This window comes from Trematomus bernacchii, unplaced genomic scaffold, assembly GCF_902827165.1.
Source record: "Trematomus bernacchii unplaced genomic scaffold, fTreBer1.1, whole genome shotgun sequence".
NCBI classification, from domain to species: domain Eukaryota; kingdom Metazoa; phylum Chordata; class Actinopteri; order Perciformes; family Nototheniidae; genus Trematomus; species Trematomus bernacchii.
The window spans coordinates 15521877-15542998 of NW_022987564.1; the positions used below are offsets into that span (position 1 = coordinate 15521877).

The window sequence follows — 21122 nt, forward strand, 5'->3', positions numbered from 1 at the left end:
CACCGAGTCATCATTTTGAGAAAAAGGCCTTCAAAGTTTCCTCTTCTCTGGAAGCGGAGCAAATGATCAAAGTAGTAACGGAGGGAAGATATTTTCGTTTGGATTACTGGTCTGGGGGAAGCCCGCGAGTGTGTGTGTGTGTATACGTGTGTGTTTGTGTATTTTTGCGTTTGTGTGTGTATTGTGTTCACGAGAAACACCGGCTGTTGTTATGCCTGCTGTGACGTTACGTTACTCCGTTCTCCGCTTGTAATTATGCCGTTACAAGCTTCAAAGTTGTATTTATCATCTGAATTTGCCGAAACAAGTTTAATATTCTGAAAGCCAAGACTTTGTTTATTTGAAATCAGATACAAACAGACTGTAGCAGACCCTGCCATGTTATATATGATTACTATACACCTTACATTCTTAATTTCAGCAGAGGGAGGGGAAGCGGCGCTGTGGAAGAGCAGAGTGGTGAGTGAGAGCTGTCATCTTCCCTTTACAAGCTTAAAAAATGCCTGTAGCTAATGAGATTGAATATAACAATAACAAATAACAAAATATACACAGCTAGATCAGATCGCGTTTTAGATGCGACTTTAGAGTAGAGGGGAATTATTGAAACGGGATTTGTACAGTGTTCCGCGGCATCCGCCGCTGCGAAAATGTAGGGCAGGGCTCAAAAGTGGCCCCCCCGCTTCCGGCGCCCTTGCCTTGAGCGTACATTTTCAACTAACAGGGAGTCCTCTGGTTGGTAATAGACAAGTTGGGATCACGGAGAAATGCTCTCCGCAGACCCATTCTCACAGCGTTATAAACCTTTTTCTTACTCAATATCAAGCCACACTTATTGTTTTTACTTCGGCTGTGAGTGTTTGTGTGTGCTCAGGATGAGTTTTGCGCTGTCCCGCTGTATCGCCGATCCGGAAATCACACCAGTAAGCCAGCTCAGTGAGCAGCGAGCCTCGCAGCGTCCCGACCAATCAGAGCACACAGGGCTCACAGGGAGAGGGGGGGGGGGGGGGCAGGAGCTCAGACAAGCCGTTTAGGACAGAGATTGAATACACATACTTTACAGAGATGCTGTATGAGAAACCAATGTGTGTTTGGAAAATTGCACATTATAAATCTATTTCAGTAGACCTCAACAATGGAATTATGATCAGGAGAAATGGCCATGACATGGGACCTTTAACAATCTGTATCAATAACCTTTTTTTCTTTCACGTGTGTTAAACAACATATATTTCTACACTTTAAAATCTTCTCACCAACAGGCTCAACTTGCTGCTTTGTGTGAACCAAATGAACTTGTGTACGACATAGTAATCTTTGAGAGCCCATTATGTAGTGAAACATGAAACAGTGAATGCTGTCAGCACTGAGGGGGAACACCATGCTGTTTGAGGACAGCTACACTTCACTGACTCTGTGTGTTTGCATATGTGTCCTGCCTCTCTGCTCCCAGACGTTAAGAGGCCAGAGGTGATCAGCGGCTGTCCAGACCTTTCAGAGCCACTGACACGCCGGCAGCACAATGATGATGTCACTGACTCTACTGCTGGCCACCCTGGGGCTCCTTGTTCAGGGTGAGACTCTCTTCTGAAAACTTTGCTTCAGGATGCAACCAGGTTCCCCAACATGATGATCTGCTATGATGGAGAAGCACTGAGACAAGCAGCATGTACCTTCTTCCATCTGTTCTTCATGTTAAAGAGAGGATGCTCTTCTGTTTGGATGTTGATCATCTTTCTCCAAGCTGTTTGTCTCAATAACCCTTCTGCTGTTTTCATGTTTTCCAGGTTCATCAGGAGAAATCCTCCTGACTCAGTCTCCTGGATCTCTGTCTGTTGTTCCAGGACAGACTATTTCCATCAGATGTACAATCAGTACAAGTGTTGGTCAACTTCACTGGTACCTTCAGAAACCTGGAGAAGCTCCTAAACTCTTGGTTTATTCTGCTACAAATCTTCAGTCTGGAGTTTCAAATCGTTTCAGTGGAAGTGGATCTGGGACTGTCTTCACTCTGACCGTCACTGGAGTTCAGACTGTAGATGCAGGAGATTATTATTGTCAGCAGGGTAGCAGCTACCCGTTCACACAGTGATACAACGTCGTACAAAAACCTCCTCAACTAAAGAGGAAGTGATCTGAATGAACAACTGCATAGAAAAAAGAAAAAATATATATGTTTGATTAAGATACAATTTTAAACTAATAACAAAATAACACTTTCAGCATGCAAACAATTGCTATTATTAAGGTAATTTGTTGTTGTTGTTTGTGAGTAATTATAAGTTTGCTAAAAGCTTTAATTACCACTCTTTAATGTCGTCCCTTACAACTTTATATTCTAAGTAACATTTTAACCGATAATAAATACATTAATATAGATTCATTTAGAAATATTTAGTGAATGCTTAATTTGTACTTTTCATGTTTCAAAAAGTCCAGAAAACATTACACTTATAACATATCAATGATACTTAACGTTTTTTGCTCAAATGTATTTAAGGTTTTATAGTTATTTAGATTTTCTCTAGAAAGTGGAAGAACTCTAAAAATATATATTTTAAAACCTAAAAGAGAATTATAAAATCTCAGTGATCCGACCCTGAGACAAACTCAGTCTCTTTGGATAAAAACTGTTTTGATGTGACACAGCAACATATGAGTCATTATGTTTATATAATGCATGAACACAGCTGATGAATAGGTCTTAAGTTGCGTTCGAATTGTCAGTTTAGTTTAGGAAGGTTTCTAACGGAGTGAAATGACCCGGGAGTGCCTCAGTGGCAGCCATGACATGAGCCGTTGGAATTCTCTAGATGATAGGAAAGGAGCTTTGAAACTTCCTTTATAGCCTCGTTTAGCTATGAAACACTCCTTTGATTAGGAAACACTCCTTTAGGAAAGGAAAGCAGAAAAGGTTGTCCCACAATACCTTGCGTCCGCGACATTAACCTGGACACAACATTCGGCAGTTCACTGAAACCACCGACAGTGACCGAGAACTAAATATCATGAAAGTTACGGTGCTTAATAAACATTTTACAAGTTATATCTTAACTTGCCAAAGGGATTGGTTTTGAACGTTCAACACTATAATAATCAAAAGAAAAAATATGAACGTTACTTTTTAACTGTAAAATGATCAAATAAAGTCAACATTTCTCAGTCTTTACTGAGTTGAGGTTTCTTAAACTTTATCAAACACGTTTAATTGGTGATATACACAGTGATAGGTTGAGGCCTAACAAGTTTATAATAAATACAATTGTATTTACTTTAAAATATTTTCATACAATCATACGTATTGGGATTCATGTGTATTCATACGTTTGAGCAACAATACGTTTCAATTTACGTTTATATTTCAATTCCAACCTAATGAATAATATATATTTCACTGTTGTCCAGGTTCAAAAATCATAAAACAACTTCATTAAAAACCAATATTCATTAACCCGGTGACGTTTCCCTCAGACGTCATGGAGTAGTGGTTAGGAAAAGACGATAGGACCTTTGTTTTAGTTTAATATTAGTTTCAATTCAAGTACCGAAAAATCAATGTTTAAATTCTGCTTAAAAGACAGAGACTGTAGTACTGTATGTAATGTTTCATCTAGATAGGTAAAATATCATTTTAGATTCATGTTATTTAACTTTATGCAGATGATTTACTGCTTTTTATAACCCTGGAAATATATTTGATTCAGATTTTGAGAATATATTCAAGGTAAAGTTTAACAACACATGAACATCACACATGGATTTACTTTAACATTAGTGATAAGAGAGAGCTTTGCGGTTTACCATTAAAATGTTCATGCTATGGTTATTGGTACCAATCTTGATTAACAAAAATAAAACTAGGATGAATCTTTTGTGAATTAATGTGAATGAGGTTCCTTACATATATAATATTTTAGAGAAAGGGAATCAGAAGACATACCACTTTTAAAATACACACATTCATCTTTATTATTTTAAAATGTTGAAACCACCGACAAAGCAAAAACAGGTTGATGTTGAAACATGTCCTGAGAGCCAGAGAGCAGACTGAGAGCAGTGTGAGAGAGGAAGCAGAGTCCCAGTGAGTCAGATCAGGACTGGGAACACTGGTCTCTCCTCAGTGTCTCTGAGAGCGGAGTCTGGGAGCCCTGGGTGGCCTCACAGGTCACAGAGCGCACCTTCCTCCACTGATCTGCAGAGAGCCTCAGGGTGCTGCTCCAGCTGTAGTGGGCGTCCTTCTCCAGCACCCCGGGGCTCCTGCTCTCCTCCCAGCTGCTGCTGCTGCTGCTGCTGCTGCCGTCCACCTTCCAGGCCAGACTCCAGTCTGAGGGGAAGCCCTTGTTGGCCAGGCACATGAGCGTGGCCTTCCCCTGCTGCAGCTCTTCTCTGGAGGGGGGCAGCACCGTCAGGGTGGGACGGACATCACCTAGGAGACACCAATCAGATTAGAGGACAGGGAGCACACAGCTGTCAATCAACCAGCAGACACTGGGACACCTTTACGGTGAGAGTGTTTCTCCTTTAAGGAGTTTCTGTCAGATGTTGGTTCTGCTCCATCAGTCTCTCACTCACACATTGTTTCACTTCCCTTTAAGAAGCCTCTCATGCAAATCAGCACAGAGACACTTCATACAGAATCACCTGAAATATGTCAGACTACACTGGAAATAAAGTACAACATTAGGACACATTTTAAGTAGTTGTTGTTCAAATCATCCAAATCCTGAACTCTACAAACCATTATTAAATCATTTAGTGGATAAATGAACAAATACAGGAAATGGAGCAATCAATTGTGCTCAATGTGAATTTCAATCACTACCCAGTTTTAGAAAACTTTAAAATAATGTCTAAAATAATTCAACACATGTTTTAATATCCATCGTTTACTCTGTTCATCTGTATTTAAAAACTGTATTCTTAATTTATTTGACAACAGAAGGGAGAACCGAGATAGAAAATTAAGAATAAGTTAAGGAAAAAACAGCAGTTTCATCATTTCACATTTGAAGCTGTTTAAATGACATTATGTTTGGAATGTATAAAGACATTTCAAGAAAAGCTTCTCCGACTTAAGCTCAATGATGAAGAGAAATACAAAAGTGAATACTAATACTACTTTAAAGTTACAATTAAAATAATAAAAATCTATCTCTCAAATATTCTAACACAGAATTAAAACGTCTCTTAACAACATCATATTTAGTTTTTGTGCAGAAACTTACTTCCAACATCCAGTCTGGTTCCTCCACCAAAAGTCAACCACAGTGATACAAAGTCATTGAGCCGCCGTACAAAAACCTCTCACTGTAGAGAGACACGGCTCTCTGACTTTGACACACTGAACTAAACCTACCAGCCCTCAAGATGCTACTTCACCATTAAAGGTGGAAATAATGATTTATTTTCTGTTCAATGTTTAACTCTCATGAAAACATTTAAACGTCTTTTGCTGGAGTATAGTTAGCCTCTCAGTGCAACATATTTGAGAAGAATTTATACAATGACATGGAGAGGCAACTATTTCTCTTAGTTTGCTAAATAAAAAGTACAACAAAAGAGAAATTGCTCTTATAAATTAACATTTGACTTACTTCCAAACTCCAGTCTGGTTCCTCCACCGAACGTGTACCACAGTGATACAAAGTCATTGAGCCGCCGTACAAAAACCTCTCACTGTAGAGAGACACGGCTCTCTGACTTTGACACAAACAAACTCACCAAACACATCCACAGTTTACCCAGTTTATATAATTACTGCTTCAAATGTTTGAAACAGATTCACAAACTATGGAGAAGTATTGAATCTTTTTTTATGAGCTGTTATACATTTAAAAAGCAAAATACTCGTATTGAATGAAGTACATGTAATGACGTTATTTTAGATTGTTGTGGAGGAAGAGAGCATTGATTTGTGTGGGAGTGAATTATATGAAATTGAAAAATACTTTTTGGAAAGAACAAGTGAGCCCTGACCCATTCCGGGCGGCAGTGCCCTTGAGCAAGGCACCGAACCCCCATGTGCTGCCTGGCACATGTTCCTGTGCACCTATGTACTTGTAATGTGTGTGTGTACAAAAAACAGAGTGGAAACAGAATCTTTCCCCAGGGGAGGTCCATCTTCTTTATCTTCTTCCTCGTGATCAATAATCCAGGTCCCTGTTGGAGTCAGTCAGAGCATTTCCATAGAGAGACACTTTGCATCAGCAGCACCATGCTCCAGTGCTCTGGGAGACCTTATAGTCCTGAGAGTTGAACACTGGATGACTGACATCTGTCCTTCATGACAACAGAAGCCACAGAAATCCTCCTCATCAAAAACATGACTTTGATCTGCGTCCTCATCTGGACTCTCCTCTGCTGCTGCTTCACAGGTAAAGTCCAGAGAATCAAACTCCTCTCCTCTGTGAACATCCGTCCCTCTGAAATGAAGCGGACAAAACCATGACGCTGCTTTATGTCTTTGTCTCTGTATCCTCAGAGTCCAGAGGCCAGATCACAGTGACTCAATCTGGAGCAGTGAGCTCTGCTCCGGGACGCTCCGTCTCCATCACATGTAGGACCAGTCAGAATATTTATAGTGACGATTTAGCCTGGTACCAACAGAGAGATGGAGGAACTCCTAAACTGCTCATTTACGATACTAGCACTCGAGAATCAGGGATTTCAAACCGTTTTACAGGCAGTGGATCAAACTCTGACTTCACTCTGACCATCAGTGGAGTCCAGACTGATGATGCAGCAGTTTACTACTGTCAGAGTGTACATAACCCCAACAGTCAGTGGGTGTTCACACAGTGAAAAAGCGTCGTACAAAAACCTCCCTCAGTCAGACTGAACAGGAACTGAACTGACTGACACACACACACACACACACACACACACACACACACACACACACACACACACACACACACACACACACACACACACACACACACACACTTTCATCTCCATTACGCGTATAACTTTTTTCTTTTTCAAGCAAAGACTTCTGAAATATTTCTAATAATATATTAAGTGAATGAACTCATACACACCATAGTAAAATACTAAAAAATAGCCACACTAAACTCATGGGTCCTCAGCTTCTTTTTTGAACAGTGTTCACTTCTGTCTAACTGGAGTGACTCCCAAAGATCAAAAGTCCCGACTTCAAATCAAAGGTCACCTTCACTTTAAAGTCTGTAGTGAGGTAAATCCAGCAAGCCCTGATCATGAGACGTTCCTGACCTCCTAGTGATACAGCCCTGTAGAAGGTCAGAGATAAAGGAGGCTGTCTGACCATGCAGAGCTCTAAAAGGGATCACAAGTATCTTAAACTGGATTCTTTATTTAATGTGGAACCATGAATACAAATCAAGCTGTTACATGAGATCTTTTCAAAGAGGCAGTGTTACGTCCCCCTCTAGGGGTAGAGGGAAACTACACACACCCGTTGGAATTGGTATAATTATAAGGGAGTTTATAACAAAAGAACAAAATGGCAGACAAGCAGCCAGGAGCAAACAAAAAGGCCAACAGGGCGCCGATTTAAATGGATAACCAACAAAGGGAGGACTCTAATAAGTGAGCCTACAAAGTGAGCCTATACAAAGGAATATACATAATAAACAAAATAACCCTCACTATCACAGTGGTACAAACTAATGAAAAGGAGGCTGTAAGAAAACACAGCTAAGCTAAATAACTACACTCAACGTAAAGGCTAAGCTACTCTAGTCACATCTAATCATAACAACACTACTGAACACAGACCACACAAGTTAACCACTGCTAACAGATTTATACACAAACCAAGAGCAAGTAGCGAGAGGCGTCTGTTCACACAACAGAGCCTCCAGAGTGATCGTCAGTCACAGGGTGTTTCTCAATCGCGAGTACGCTTGCTTGGTAGCACATGTCTGCCGAGCATCTTGCTTCAGAAGCGAGTCAAGAATACTTCCTGGCATTCGGAAAACGAAGGCTAGCAAGTGTGCAGGTGTGCGTCATATGATAGGCCCCGCCTTACATCTTCCGCCACAGATTTGAGGAAATTGGTCCATGCGCAAAGCATTGTGGGGATTTTAAGACCGCGGAGTCTACTCATGTGCAGCCTCGATATTTCTCCAAACGGAGTACGCCGGGCTCGGTAGATTTCCAAGTATGCTGGAGATTGGAACAGTACTTCGGCGGCACTCGATGACGTAGTATGCTTGAAATAGTGGCTCTGAAGCAGCTTTACTCGCGATTGAGAAACACCCACAGGCTTTGAAGTCATCTCCAGCAGGTATGCGCCGGCTGTGCGCTGCGATTGGAGTGCGTCGGGCCGGCGTGCTCCAATCACAATCTTCGGGGGCACCCCCACAATGCTTTGCGCACGGACCAATTTCCCCAAATCTGTGGCGGAAAATGTAAGACGGGGCCATGACGCACACCTGCACACTTGCTAGCCTGTTCCACTCATCGTTTTCCGAATGCCAGCAAGTATTCTTGCCTCGCTTCTGAAGCAAGATGCTCGGCAGACATGTGCTACCAAGCAAGCGTACTCGTGATTGAGAAACACCCAGTTAAGACGACCAGGAAGGCGGCAGCCGTAACGGGCGTTCAAAGTTCATTTAACAGTCCTTTGGACATTTCAGTGAGTGATGGCTGTGAAAGTAAAGAAGAAATGGAGTTACACAGTTTAAATGGACAAATAAATATGTAAATGTGATCAGCCATTAAAGACATTATTCTGTCTAATGCCACTCTCCTTTTAGATTTACAAAAAGGATGAATTGCCGACTCGGACTTTACATTTTTGTCAAAATGAATCATGTAAATTAAGGTAGCTACTGTATAAGAAAACTTGCAACGCTGAATTTGTATTCTGGTGTGAAACCTTTTAACAATCTGTATCAACAACCTTTTTTTCTTTCACGTGTGTTGAACAACATATATATCTACACTTTAAAATCTTCTCACCAACAGGCTCAACTTGCTGCTTTGTGTGAACCAAATGAACTTGTGTACGACATAGTAATCTTTGAGAGCCCATTATGTAGTGAAACATGAAACAGTGAATGCTGTCAGCACTGAGGGGGAACACCATGCTGTTTGAGGACAGCTACACTTCACTGACTCTGTGTGTTTGCATATGTGTCCTGCCTCTCTGCTCCCAGACGTTAAGAGGCCAGAGGTGATCAGCGGCTGTCCAGACCTTTCAGAGCCACTGACACACCGGCAGCACAATGATGATGTCACTGACTCTACTGCTGGCCACCCTGGGGCTCCTTGTTCAGGGTGAGACTCTCTTCTGAAAACTTTGCTTCAGGATGCAACCAGGTTCCCCAACATGATGATCTGCTATGATGGAGAAGCACTGAGACAAGCAGCATGTACCTTCTTCCATCTGTTCTCCATGTTAAAGAGAGGATGCTCTTCTGTTTGGATGTTGATCATCTTTCTCCACGCTGTTTGTCTCAATAACCCTTCTGCTGTTTTCATGTTTTCCAGATTCATCAGGAGAAATCCTCCTGACTCAGTCTCCTGGATCTCTGTCTGTTGTTCCAGGACAGACTCTTTCTATCAAATGTACAGCCAGTACAAGTGTTGGTGGATGCCTTAACTGGTACCTTCAGAAACCTGGAGAAGCTCCTAAACTCTTGGTATATCATGCTACATCTCTTCAGTCTGGAGTTTCAAATCGTTTCAGTGGAAGTGGATCTGGGACTGTCTACACTCTGACCGTCACTGGAGTTCAGACTGTAGATGCAGGAGATTATTATTGTCAGCAGTGTAGCAGCCGGCCGTTCACACAGTGATACAACGTCGTACAAAAACCTCCTCAAATAAAGAGGAAGTGATCTGAATGAACAGCTGCACAGAAAATAAAATAACTATAAGATTAATTAACTAACATTTTTTAATGTAATACCACATCAGCACTTTCAGCATTCAAAAGATTGGAATATTTCAGTTAAAAATAGTTTTACAATTTCTTTGTGATTTGTGAGTACCAAAAGGTTTGCTAACAGCTTTAATAGCCACTCTATAACATTGGCCCTAATAACTGTCAACCCCAAGTGACATTATAGCACATATTTAATAAACTAATGTAGATTTTGTATAAATATTGAGTGAATGCTACATTCCTACTTTTTATGTTTGCTTTCTAAAGTCATTTAACAATAATAATAATAACATTTCATTTATATAGCACACTTTAAAAACATCGTCATCTCAAGGTGCTTCACAATGCTATAAGGAGAAAATAATAAAACAAATAAAATAAAAAGTTATCTAAGGAGCATATTGAATAAAATATGGTAATATAAATTAAAAAAAGGTTAAGAGCATGTTGGGAAAATACTGAATGTACTCTTCCAATATCAGAGTAGCACATGATAACAAAGGCCTGTGTACGTAACAGGATGTATGATTACCTAGAAGAGCGTCAGGACACACTGTTTTAGGTATATGATAGCTATGTGACAACGATTAACATGCTGATTTAGCCTCTGGAGCAGGGGTGTCGAACTCAAGGCCCGGGGGCCAAATCCGGCCCGCGACTTCATTTGATGTGGCCCTGCAAGAGCTTGCAAAGAATATAATACGTTTATTATACGGTTACATGCCACTTTACAGAAGCAGGTTGCCCATAAACTACATGTCCCACAATGCATCTCATTTTGTGACATGCACACTGAAGGGACTTGCAATTATTTGCCCTGGACTTCTGCTTTCAGACGTAGTTAATTACTAAGTTATTACCCTATCCGATAATAATCCAATTCAGAGGCAATAATGTAATATAATACATTATTTTATAAATATATTATATATTTATATAGTTACAACCGGCCCTTTGAGAGCAACCATAATACTAATGTAAGCTTCTGCAGTGACGTGCAGTGAGGTTCATGGCTGGTGAGGCACTGGCACTGACTCTTCAAGTTTACAAATATTATATTTTGACCTAAATCAAAATATAATATTATTTTCAAAAGCTTTTTTAGTCTGACGCTTCGATTAATTTTAAACAGACAGTTCAACAAAAGGATACCCAACAAATGTAATTTGATCATTTAAATATTGGATTGTTCTCTCTTAGTAAGATCCCATTTTCAATACAATTGTGGTCTTACCTTGACTTGAAGATGAAGTCCACGACTCAGGATCCATGACCCAGTGTCCACGATTCAGGACCAGGACTCAGGATCCACGACTCAGGACCACGACTCAGGGTCCACGACTCAGGACCACGACTCAGGACCACAGCGACAGGCACAGCCACAATTAGGTCTTTGTTTTAGTCAAATATCAGTTTGAATTCAATCAGCGAAAAATCATTAAATGTATTGATTCTGCAAACAGAACAAACTGCAAGAGGAAAGAGACTGGTGTATCAACATTTTAGGTTGAGTTGTAATGAGTCCATTAAATAAGATTTAAAGGTCAACTATTATGCAAAATCCACTTTTCCATATATTTTATACATAAATATGTGTCCCCTCTGTGTAAAGAGATTATGAAAGTTTCAGGACAAAATAATCTGTCTCTTTTGGTCTTGATCCATCTATATAAAAACCTGTCTGAAAATGAGCTGATCAGATTTTGGCCACTTTGTGATGTCACAATGTTTTTTTGGGCTGTGTAACCATTAGCCAATAACCAAGGTAACACCCGCCCACCTTATCACCTGATTCTCCTCCTAGAGCACCTCTGTGTGTTTCAAACCAAACACAGGGCTGAAACAGAGGGGTTTACTGCATTATACCATGCATGATCTCAGTGGTTTCTAGAGCCAAACACTTCAGAGACATGGTTTGTAAATATCTGAGACCTATAATATATTGTTGGAAAGGAGTATAATAAGGGACCTTTAAGGTCATCTCAATTTAGATTCCAGTTGTATAACTTTATGCAGATGATACCCTGCTTTTTATTTCTTATCATGAATTTCTTATTCTTATTGAGTCAGATGTCCAGAATTAATTCAGGGTAACATTTAACAACACATGAACATAACATAGAGAATACATTAAACATCAGTTATAAGAGCTTTGTGGTTTACCATTGAAATGTTCCTACTAAGGTTATTGGAACTAATTCATAACATAGATAGAACCTAAATGAATGCAGAAGTACATCAACAGTCTAGCAATTATTAACAAGTAATCTGGAACAAATGTATCATTATGAATGTTGTGGCTTTTGTGAATTCATGTGAATAAGGTTCCTTACATATATAATATTTTAGAGAAAGGGAATCAGAAGACTTTTAAAATACACATATTCATCTTTATTATTTTTAAAATGTTGAAACCATCGACAAAGCAAAAACAGGTTGATGTTGAAACATGTCCTGAGAGCCAGAGAGCAGACTGAGAGCAGTGTGAGAGAGAAAGCAGAGTCCCAGTGAGTCAGCTCAGGACTGGGAACACTGGTCTCTCCTCAGTGTCTCTGAGAGCGGAGTCTGGGAGCCCTGGGTGGCCTCACAGGTCACAGAGCGCACCTTCCTCCACTGATCTGCAGAGAGCCTCAGGGTGCTGCTCCAGCTGTAGTGGGCGTCCTTCTCCAGCACCCCGGGGCTCCTGCTCTCCTCCCAGCTGCTGCTGCTGCTGCTGCCGTCCACCTTCCAGGCCAGACTCCAGTCTGAGGGGAAGCCCTTGTTGGCCAGGCACATGAGCGTGGCCTTCCCCTGCTGCAGCTCTTCTCTGGAGGGGGGCAGCACCGTCAGGGTGGGACGGACATCACCTAGGAGACACCAATCAGATTAGAGGACAGGGAGCAAACAGCTGTCAATCAACCAGCAGACACTGGGACACCTTTACTGTGAGAGTGTTTCTCCTTTAAGGAGTTTCTGTCAGATGTTGGTTCTGCTCCATCAGTCTCTCACTCACACATTGTTTCACTTCCCTTTAAGAAGCCTCTCATGCAAATCAGCACAGAGACACTTCATACAGAATCACCTGAAATATGTCAGACTACACTGGAAATAAAGTACAACATTAGGACACATTTTAAGTAGTTGTTGTTCAAATCATCCAAAACCTGAACTCTACAAACCATTATTAAATGATTTAGTTGATACATGAACAAATACAGGAAATGGAGCAATCAATTGATCTCAATTTGAATCTCAATCACTACCCAGTTTTACAAACTTTAAAATAATGTCTGAAATAATTCAACACATTTTTAATATCCGTCGATATCTTTACTCTGTTCATCTGTATTTAAAAACTGTATTCTTAATTTATTCAAAAACAGAAGGGAGAACCGAGATAGAAAATTCAAAATAAGTTAAGGAAAAATTATTTTAACATTTGCAGTTTTATCCTTTCACATTTGAAGCTGTTTAAATGACAGTTTGTTGGGAATGTATAAAGACATTTCAAGAAAAGCTGCTCCGACTTTGCTCAATGATGAAGAGAAATAAAAACATGAATATTAATACTATCTAAACATTACAATTAAAATAATAAAAATCTATCTCTCAAATATTCCAACACAGAATTAAAACATCTCTTAACAACATCATATTTAGTTTTTGTGCAGAAACTTACTTCCAACATCCAGTCTGGTTCCTCCACCAAAAGTCAACCACAGTGATACAAAGTCATTGAGCCGCCGTACAAAAACCTCTCACTGTAGAGAGACACGGCTCTCTGACTTTGACACACTGAACTAAACCTACCAGCCCTCAAGATGCTACTTCACCATTAAAGGTGGAAATAATGATTTATTCTCTGTTCAATGTTTAACTCTCATGAAAACATTTAAACGTCTTTTGCTGGAGTAAAGTTAGCCTCTCAGTGCAAAATATTTGAGAAGAATTTATACAATGACATGGAGAGGCAACTATTTCTCTTAGTTTGCTAAATAAAAAGTACAACAAAATAGAAATGTCTCTTATAAATTAACATTTGACTTACTTCCAACATCCAGTCTGGTTCCTCCACCGAACGTGTACCACAGTGATACAAAGTCATTGAGCCGCCGTACAAAAACCTCTCACTGTAGAGAGACACGGCTCTCTGACTTTGACACAAACAAACTCACCAAACACATCCACAGTTTACCCAGTTTATATAATAACTGCTTCAAATGTTTGAAACAGATTCACAAACTATGGAGAAGTATTGAATCTTTTTTTGTTAGCTGTTATACATTTAAAAAGCAAAATATTCATATTGAATGAAGTACATATAATTACGCAATTTCTTAAGAAAGATTTTGAATCAATCGGGCAAAATGTAAATCATTGTCATTTTATAAAGCTTTATTTTAGATTGTTGTGGAGGAAGAGAGCATTGATTTGTGTGGGAGTGAATTATATGAAATTGAAAAATACTTTTTGGAAAGAACAAGTGAGCCCTGACCCATTCCGGGCGGCAGTGCCCTTGAGCAGGGCACCGGACCCCCATGTGCTCCCTGGCACATGTTCCTGTGCACCTATGTACTTGTAATGTGTGTGTGTACAAAAAACAGAGTGGAAACAGAATCTTTCCCCAGGGGAGGTCCATCTTCTTTATCTTCTTCCTCGTGATCAATAATCCAGGTCCCTGTTGGAGTCAGTCAGAGCATTTCCATAGAGAGACACTTTGCATCAGCAGCACCATGCTCCAGTGCTCTGGGAACTTCTTTTTTGAACAGTGTTCACTTCTGTCTAACTGGAGTGACTCCCAAAGATCAAAAGTCCCGACTTCAAATCAAAGGTCACCTTCACTTTAAAGTCTGAAGTGAGGTAAATCCAGCAAGCAGTGGCGGCGCCAGAGTATTTTTGTTGGGTAATCTATGGTAGGGCTAACCCATAGCCTACAGTGGTGGGGCTCAAGTCAGTATTTGCAATGTAATTACATACACGCTATATCGCCCCCTTTGACAGTGAAACGCCACACGTGAGGTTTAGATTATTTCCCTATCTCAATCAAAATGGAACTGTATGAAATAAAACGGCACATTTGTCTTGTAGTAAATAAAAAGGGATCACTGTGAACGTGACGTATGATAGTACACGTTGAAGATCCAATAGGGATACTGAATGGCGGTTCCGACTGATCTCAATCAGTAATGCATGACGCAGACCCAACGTTTCGTTGCTCTGATTGGCTGTAGGTCTGACTCTATTCAAATTGCATTTGGAGGCATTTTGATCTGACCGCGGCCGCGCTGATATTATAACGCCAGAGAATTTACACACCTTTAGTGTATAAAACTCCCCACTACTTAGACTATTCCTTGCACCCCTCTTCTAGCATACGCCTGAATGGTCTCAACCATATTGCATCAGTAACGTGCACTTGTTGTTACAGCAGGATCAGTTTGTGTGTTGTGGACACGACCCGTATATTTTTCGCAACCCGTGTTCTCAACATTTAGCATTTTGCTTATTATTTAATTTAATTTGCTTACTTTAACATCATTTTTCATGGTGGGGCTAAGGTGGGGCTAAGGTGGGGCTAAGCCATTTCTTGGTATGGCTGTAGCCTACCCCAGCCATACCCTGGCGCCGCCACTGCCAGTAAGCCCTGATCATGAGACGTTCCTGACCTCCTAGTGATACAGCCCTGTAGAAGGTCAGAGATAAAGGAGGCTGTCTGACCATGCAGAGCTCTAAAAGGGATCACAAGTATCTTAAACTGGATTCTTTATTTAATGTGGAGCCATGAATACAAATCAAGCTGTTACATGAGATCTTTTCAAAGAGCCGGTCAAAGTTCATTTAACAGTCCTTTGGACATTTCAGTGAGTGATGGCTGTGAAAGTAAAGAAGAAATGGAGTTACACAGTTTAAATGGACAAATAAATCTGTAAATGATCATCTCCAGCTTAGCTTGAAGCACATTGGGATTCAACTTAACAAATAATGTAAACGGTAAACAACAGATGTGAATCCAACACTTCATGCTGCTCAACAGTCAATGTCTGATCTAAAGTGTTAGCCCTATTTCAGACAGTAGATTTGAACAGATGAGGAAAAAGGAGCATCTGAGAATTGTAATAATACAACTTTATGGAGATGAAAGAAAAGCATCAGCATCTCAGGTATCTTCTCTGAGTATATTCATCATACAATTATATTCCCCACCAATGATATTAATTTTTACATCATATAAAACTGCCTTGTTTCATCTTAATGACCATAATGTGATCAGCCATTAAAGAAAGTATTCTGTCTAATGCCACTCTCCTTTTAGATTTACAAAAAGGATGAATTGCCGACATCGGACTTTACATTTTTGTCAAAATGAATCATGTAAATTAAAGTAGCTACTGTATAAGAAAACTTGCAACGCTGAATTTGTATTCTGGTGTGAAACCTTTTAACAATCTGTATCAACAACCTTTTTTTCTTTCACGTGTGTTAAACAACATATATTTCTACACTTTAAAATATTCTCACCAACAGGCTCAACTTGCTGCTTTGTGTGAACCAAATGAACTTGTGCACGACATAGTAATCTTTGAGAGCCCATTATGTAGTGAAACATGAAACAGTGAATGCTGTCAGCACTGAGGGGGAACTCCATGCTGTTTGAGGACAGCTACACTTCACTGACTCTGTGTGTTTGCATATGTGTCCTGCCTCTCTGCTCCCAGACGTTAAGAGGCCAGAGGTGATCAGCGGCTGTCCAGACCTTTCAGAGCCACTGACACGCCGGCAGCACAATGATGATGTCACTGACTTTACTGCTGGCCACCCTGGGGCTCCTTGTTCAGGGTGAGACTCTCTTCTGAAAACTTTGCTTCAGGATGCAACCAGGTTCCCCAACATGATGATCTGCTATGATGGAGAAGCACTGAGACAAGCAGCATGTACCTTCTTCCATCTGTTCTCCATGTTAAAGAGAGGATGCTCTTCTGTTTGGATGTTGATCATCTTTCTCCACGCTGTTTGTCTCAATAACCCTTCTGCTGTTTTCATGTTTTCCAGATTCATCAGGAGAAATCCTCCTGACTCAGTCTCCTGGATCTCTGTCTGTTGTTCCAGGACAGACTCTTTCTATCAAATGTACAGCCAGTACAAGTGTTAGTAATAACCTTCACTGGTACCTTCAGAAACCTGGAGAAGCTCCTAAACTCTTGGTATATTATGCTACATCTCTTCACTCTGGAGTTTCAAATCGTTTCAGTGGAAGTGGATCTGGGACTGTCTTCACTCTGACCGTCACTGGAGTTCAGACTGTAGATGCAGGAGATTATTATTGTCAGCAGAGTAACAGCTTCCCGTTCACACAGTGATACAACGTCGTACAAAAACCTCCTCAAATAAAGAGGAAGTGATCTGAATGAACAGCTGCATAGAAAAAAGAAAAAATAAATCTTTGATTAAGATACAATTTTAAACTAATAACAAAATAACACTTTCAGCATGCAAACAATTGCTATTATTAAGGTAATTTGTTGTTGTTGTTTGTGAGTAATTATAAGTTTGCTAAAAGCTTTAATTACCACTCTTTAATGTCGTCCCTTACAACTTTATATTCTAAGTAAAATTTGAACCGATAATAAATACATTAATACTGTATAGATTAATTTAGAAATATTTAGTGAATGCTTAATTTGTACTTTTCATGTTTCAAAAAGTCCAGAAAACATTACACTTATAACATATCAATGATACTTAACGTTTTTTGCTCAAATGTATTTCAGGTTTTATAGTTATTTAGATTATCTCTCGAAAGTGGAAGAACTCTAAAAATATATATATTTTAAAACCTAAAAGAGGATTATAAAATCTCAGTGATCCGACCCTGAGACAAACTCAGTCTCTTTGGATACAAACTGTGTTGATGTGACACAGCAACATATGAGTCATTATGTTTATATAATGCATGAACACAGCTGATGAATAGGTCTTAAGTTGCGTTCGAATTGTCAGTTTAGTTTAGGAAGGTTTCTAACGGAGTGAAATGACCCGGGAGTGCCTCAGTGGCAGCCATGACATGAGTCGTTGGAATTCTCTAGATGATAGGAAAGGAGCTTTGAAACTTCCTTTATAGCCTCCTTTAGCTATGAAACACTCCTTTGATTAGGAAACACTCCTTTAGGAAAGGAAAGCAGAAAATGTTGTCCCACAATACCTTGCGGCCGCGACATTAACCTGGACACAACATTTGGCCGTTCACGGAAACAACCGACAGTGACCGAGAACTAAATATCATGAAAGTTACGGTGCTTATTAAACATTTTACAAGTTATATTGTAACTTGCCAAAGGGATTGGTTTTGAACGTTCAACACTATAATAATCAAAAGACAAAATATGAATGTTACTTTTTAACTGTAAAATGATCAAATAAAGTCAACATTTCTCAGTCTTTACTGAGTTGAGGTTTCTTAAACTTTATCAAACACGTTTGATTGGTGATATACACAGTGATAGGTTGAGGTCTAACAAGTTTATAATAAATACAATTGTATTTACTGTACTTAAAAATATTTTCATACAATCATGTGTGAGCGACAATAAGTTTCAATTTACGTTTATATTTCAATTCCAACCTAATGAATAATATATTTTTCACTGTTGTCCAGGTTCATAAATCATAAAACAACACCATTAAAAACCACTATTCATTAACCCGGTGACGTTTCCCTCAGACGTCATGGAGTAGTGGTTAGGAAAAGACAATAGGAGCTTTATTTTAGTATAATATTAGTTTCAATTCAAGTACCGAAAAATCAATGTTTAAATTCTGCTAAAAAGACAGAGACTGTAGTACTGTATGTAATGTTTCATCTAGATGCAGATGATTTACTGCTTTTTATAATCCTGGAAATATTTTTGATTCAGATTTTGAGAATATATTCAAGGTAAAGTTTAACAACACATGAACATCACACATGGATTTACTTTAACATTAGTGATAAGAGAGAGCTTTGCGGTTTACCATTAAAATGTTCATGCTATGGTTATTGGTACCAATCTTGATCAGCAAAAATAAAACTAGGATGAATCTTTTGTGAATTAATGTGAATGAGGTTCCTTACATATATACTATTTTAGAGAAAGGGAATCAGAAGACATACCACTTTTAAAATACACACATTCATCTTTATTATTTTAAAATGTTGAAACCATCGACAAAGCAAAAACAGGTTGATGTTGAAACATGTCCTGAGAGCCAGAGAGCAGACTGAGAGCAGTGTGAGAGAGAAAGCAGAGTCCCAGTGAGTCAGCTCAGGACTGGGAACACTGGTCTCTCCTCAGTGTCTCTGAGAGCGGAGTCTGGGAGCCCTGGGTGGCCTCACAGGTCACAGAGCCCACCTTCCTCCACTGGTCTGCAGGGAGCCTCAGGGTGCTGCTCCAGCTGTAGTGGGCGTCCTTCTCCAGCACCCCGGGGCTCCTGCTCTCCTCCCAGCTGCTGCTGCTGCTGCTGCTGCTGCCGTCCACCTTCCAGGCCAGACTCCAGTCTGAGGGGAAGCCCTTGTTGGCCAGGCACATGAGCGTGGCCTTCCCCTGCTGCAGCTCTTCTCTGGAGGGGGGCAGCACCGTCAGGGTGGGACGGACATCACCTAGGAGACACCAATCAGATTAGAGGACAGGGAGCACACAGCTGTCAATCAACCAGCAGACACTGGGACACCTTTACTGTGAGAGTGTTTCTCCTTTAAGGAGTTTCTGTCAGATGTTGGTTCTGCTCCATCAGTCTCTCACTCACACATTGTTTCACTTCCCTTTAAGAAGCCTCTCATGCAAATCAGCACAGAGACACTTCATACAGAATCACCTGAAATATGTCAGACTACACTGGAAATAAAGTACAACATTAGGACACATTTTAAGTAGTTGTTGTTCAAATCATCCAAAACCTGAACTCTACAAACCATTATTCAATGATTTAGTGGATAAATGAACAAATACAGGAAATGGAGCAATCAATTGTGCTTAATGTGAATCTCAATCACTACCCAGTTTTACAAACTTTAAAATAATGTCTGAAATAATTCAACACATTTTTAATATCCGTCGATATCTTTACTCTGTTCATCTGTATTTAAAAACTGTATTCTTAATTTATTCGAAAACAGAAGGGAGAACCGAGATAGAAAACTCAAAATAAGTTAAGGAAACATTATTTTAACATTTGCAGTTTTATCCTTTCACATTTGAAGCTGTTTAAATGACAGTTTGTTGGGAATGTATAAAGACATTTCAAGAAAAGCTGCTCCGACTTTGCTCAATGATGAAGAGAAATAAAAACATGAATATTAATACTATCTAAACATTACAATTAAAATAATAAAAATCTATCTCTCAAATATTCCAACACAGAATTAAAACGTCTCATAACAACATCATATTTAGTTTTTGTGCAGAAACTTACTTCCAACATCCAGTCTGGTTCCTCCACCAAAAGTCCACCACAGTGATACAAAGTCATTGAGCCGCCGTACAAAAACCTCTCACTGTAGAGAGACACGGCTCTCTGACTTTGACACACTGAACTAAACCTACCAGCCCTCAAGATGCTACTTCACCATTAAAGGTGGAAATAATGATTTATTCTCTGTTCAACGTTTAACTCTCATGAAAACATTTAAACGTCTTTAGCTGCAGTAAAGTTATCCTCTCAGTGCAAAATATTTGAGAAGAATTTATAAAATGACATGGAGAGGCAACTATTTCTCTTAGTTTGCTAAATAAAAAGTACAACAAAATAGAAATTTCTCTTATAAATTAACATTTGACTTACTTCCAAACTCCAGTCTGGTTCCTCCACCGAACGTGTACCACAGTGATACAAAGTCATTGAGCCGCCGTACAAAAACCTCTCACTGTAGAGAGACACGGCTCTCTGACTTTGACACAAACAAACTCACCAAACACATCCACAGTTTACCCAGTTTATATAATAACTGCTTCAAATGTTTGAAACAGATTCACAAACTATGGAAAAGTATCTACTGTTTCTTTAGTGAACCTTTTAAATATTTACAACAAATATTTACTCATCTCTTCAGTTTTAAAATGAAGATTCTTCTTTTGAAAAACGGATTGTTCACAAAATATGTTTAGTTTCACGATTTTATCAACTTTTAAACATCAGCAAGCAAAGTAATTGAACACTTAAATAAAACAATAAATGTCTAATAAAATCTCTACATGTTATACTTCCAAATGTGAATCATTTCCATGAATACAAGTTT

General features: G+C 39.5%; 7 gene segments (V, D, J or C); 4 read left to right on the plus strand and 3 right to left on the minus strand.

The window, feature by feature from the left end:
* The first annotated feature begins 1445 nt into the window (after positions 1-1445).
* LOC117478070 lies at positions 1446-2116 on the plus strand. The segment is given in 2 exon segments: positions 1446-1574; positions 1788-2116. Coding segments are annotated over 2 exon segments (357 nt in total).
* A 1827-nt stretch (positions 2117-3943) lies between these two features.
* LOC117478072 lies at positions 3944-5299 on the minus strand. The segment is given in 2 exon segments: positions 3944-4426; positions 5226-5299. A coding segment is annotated over 1 exon segment (264 nt).
* Positions 5300-6252: 953 nt separating this feature from the next.
* LOC117478061 lies at positions 6253-6838 on the plus strand. The segment is given in 2 exon segments: positions 6253-6374; positions 6482-6838. Coding segments are annotated over 2 exon segments (411 nt in total).
* Positions 6839-9156: 2318 nt separating this feature from the next.
* Positions 9157-9872, plus strand: LOC117478065. The segment is given in 2 exon segments: positions 9157-9264; positions 9478-9872. Coding segments are annotated over 2 exon segments (360 nt in total).
* A 2447-nt stretch (positions 9873-12319) lies between these two features.
* On the minus strand, positions 12320-13602 carry LOC117478074 (the record flags this gene model as incomplete). The annotated part of the segment is given in 2 exon segments: positions 12320-12720; positions 13533-13602. Coding segments are annotated over 2 exon segments (399 nt in total), but the record flags the coding sequence as incomplete, so codon positions are not given.
* Positions 13603-16588: 2986 nt separating this feature from the next.
* Positions 16589-17236, plus strand: LOC117478067. The segment is given in 2 exon segments: positions 16589-16690; positions 16904-17236. Coding segments are annotated over 2 exon segments (360 nt in total).
* Positions 17237-19004: 1768 nt separating this feature from the next.
* On the minus strand, positions 19005-20382 carry LOC117478071. The segment is given in 2 exon segments: positions 19005-19487; positions 20300-20382. A coding segment is annotated over 1 exon segment (264 nt).
* Positions 20383-21122: the final 740 nt, after the last annotated feature.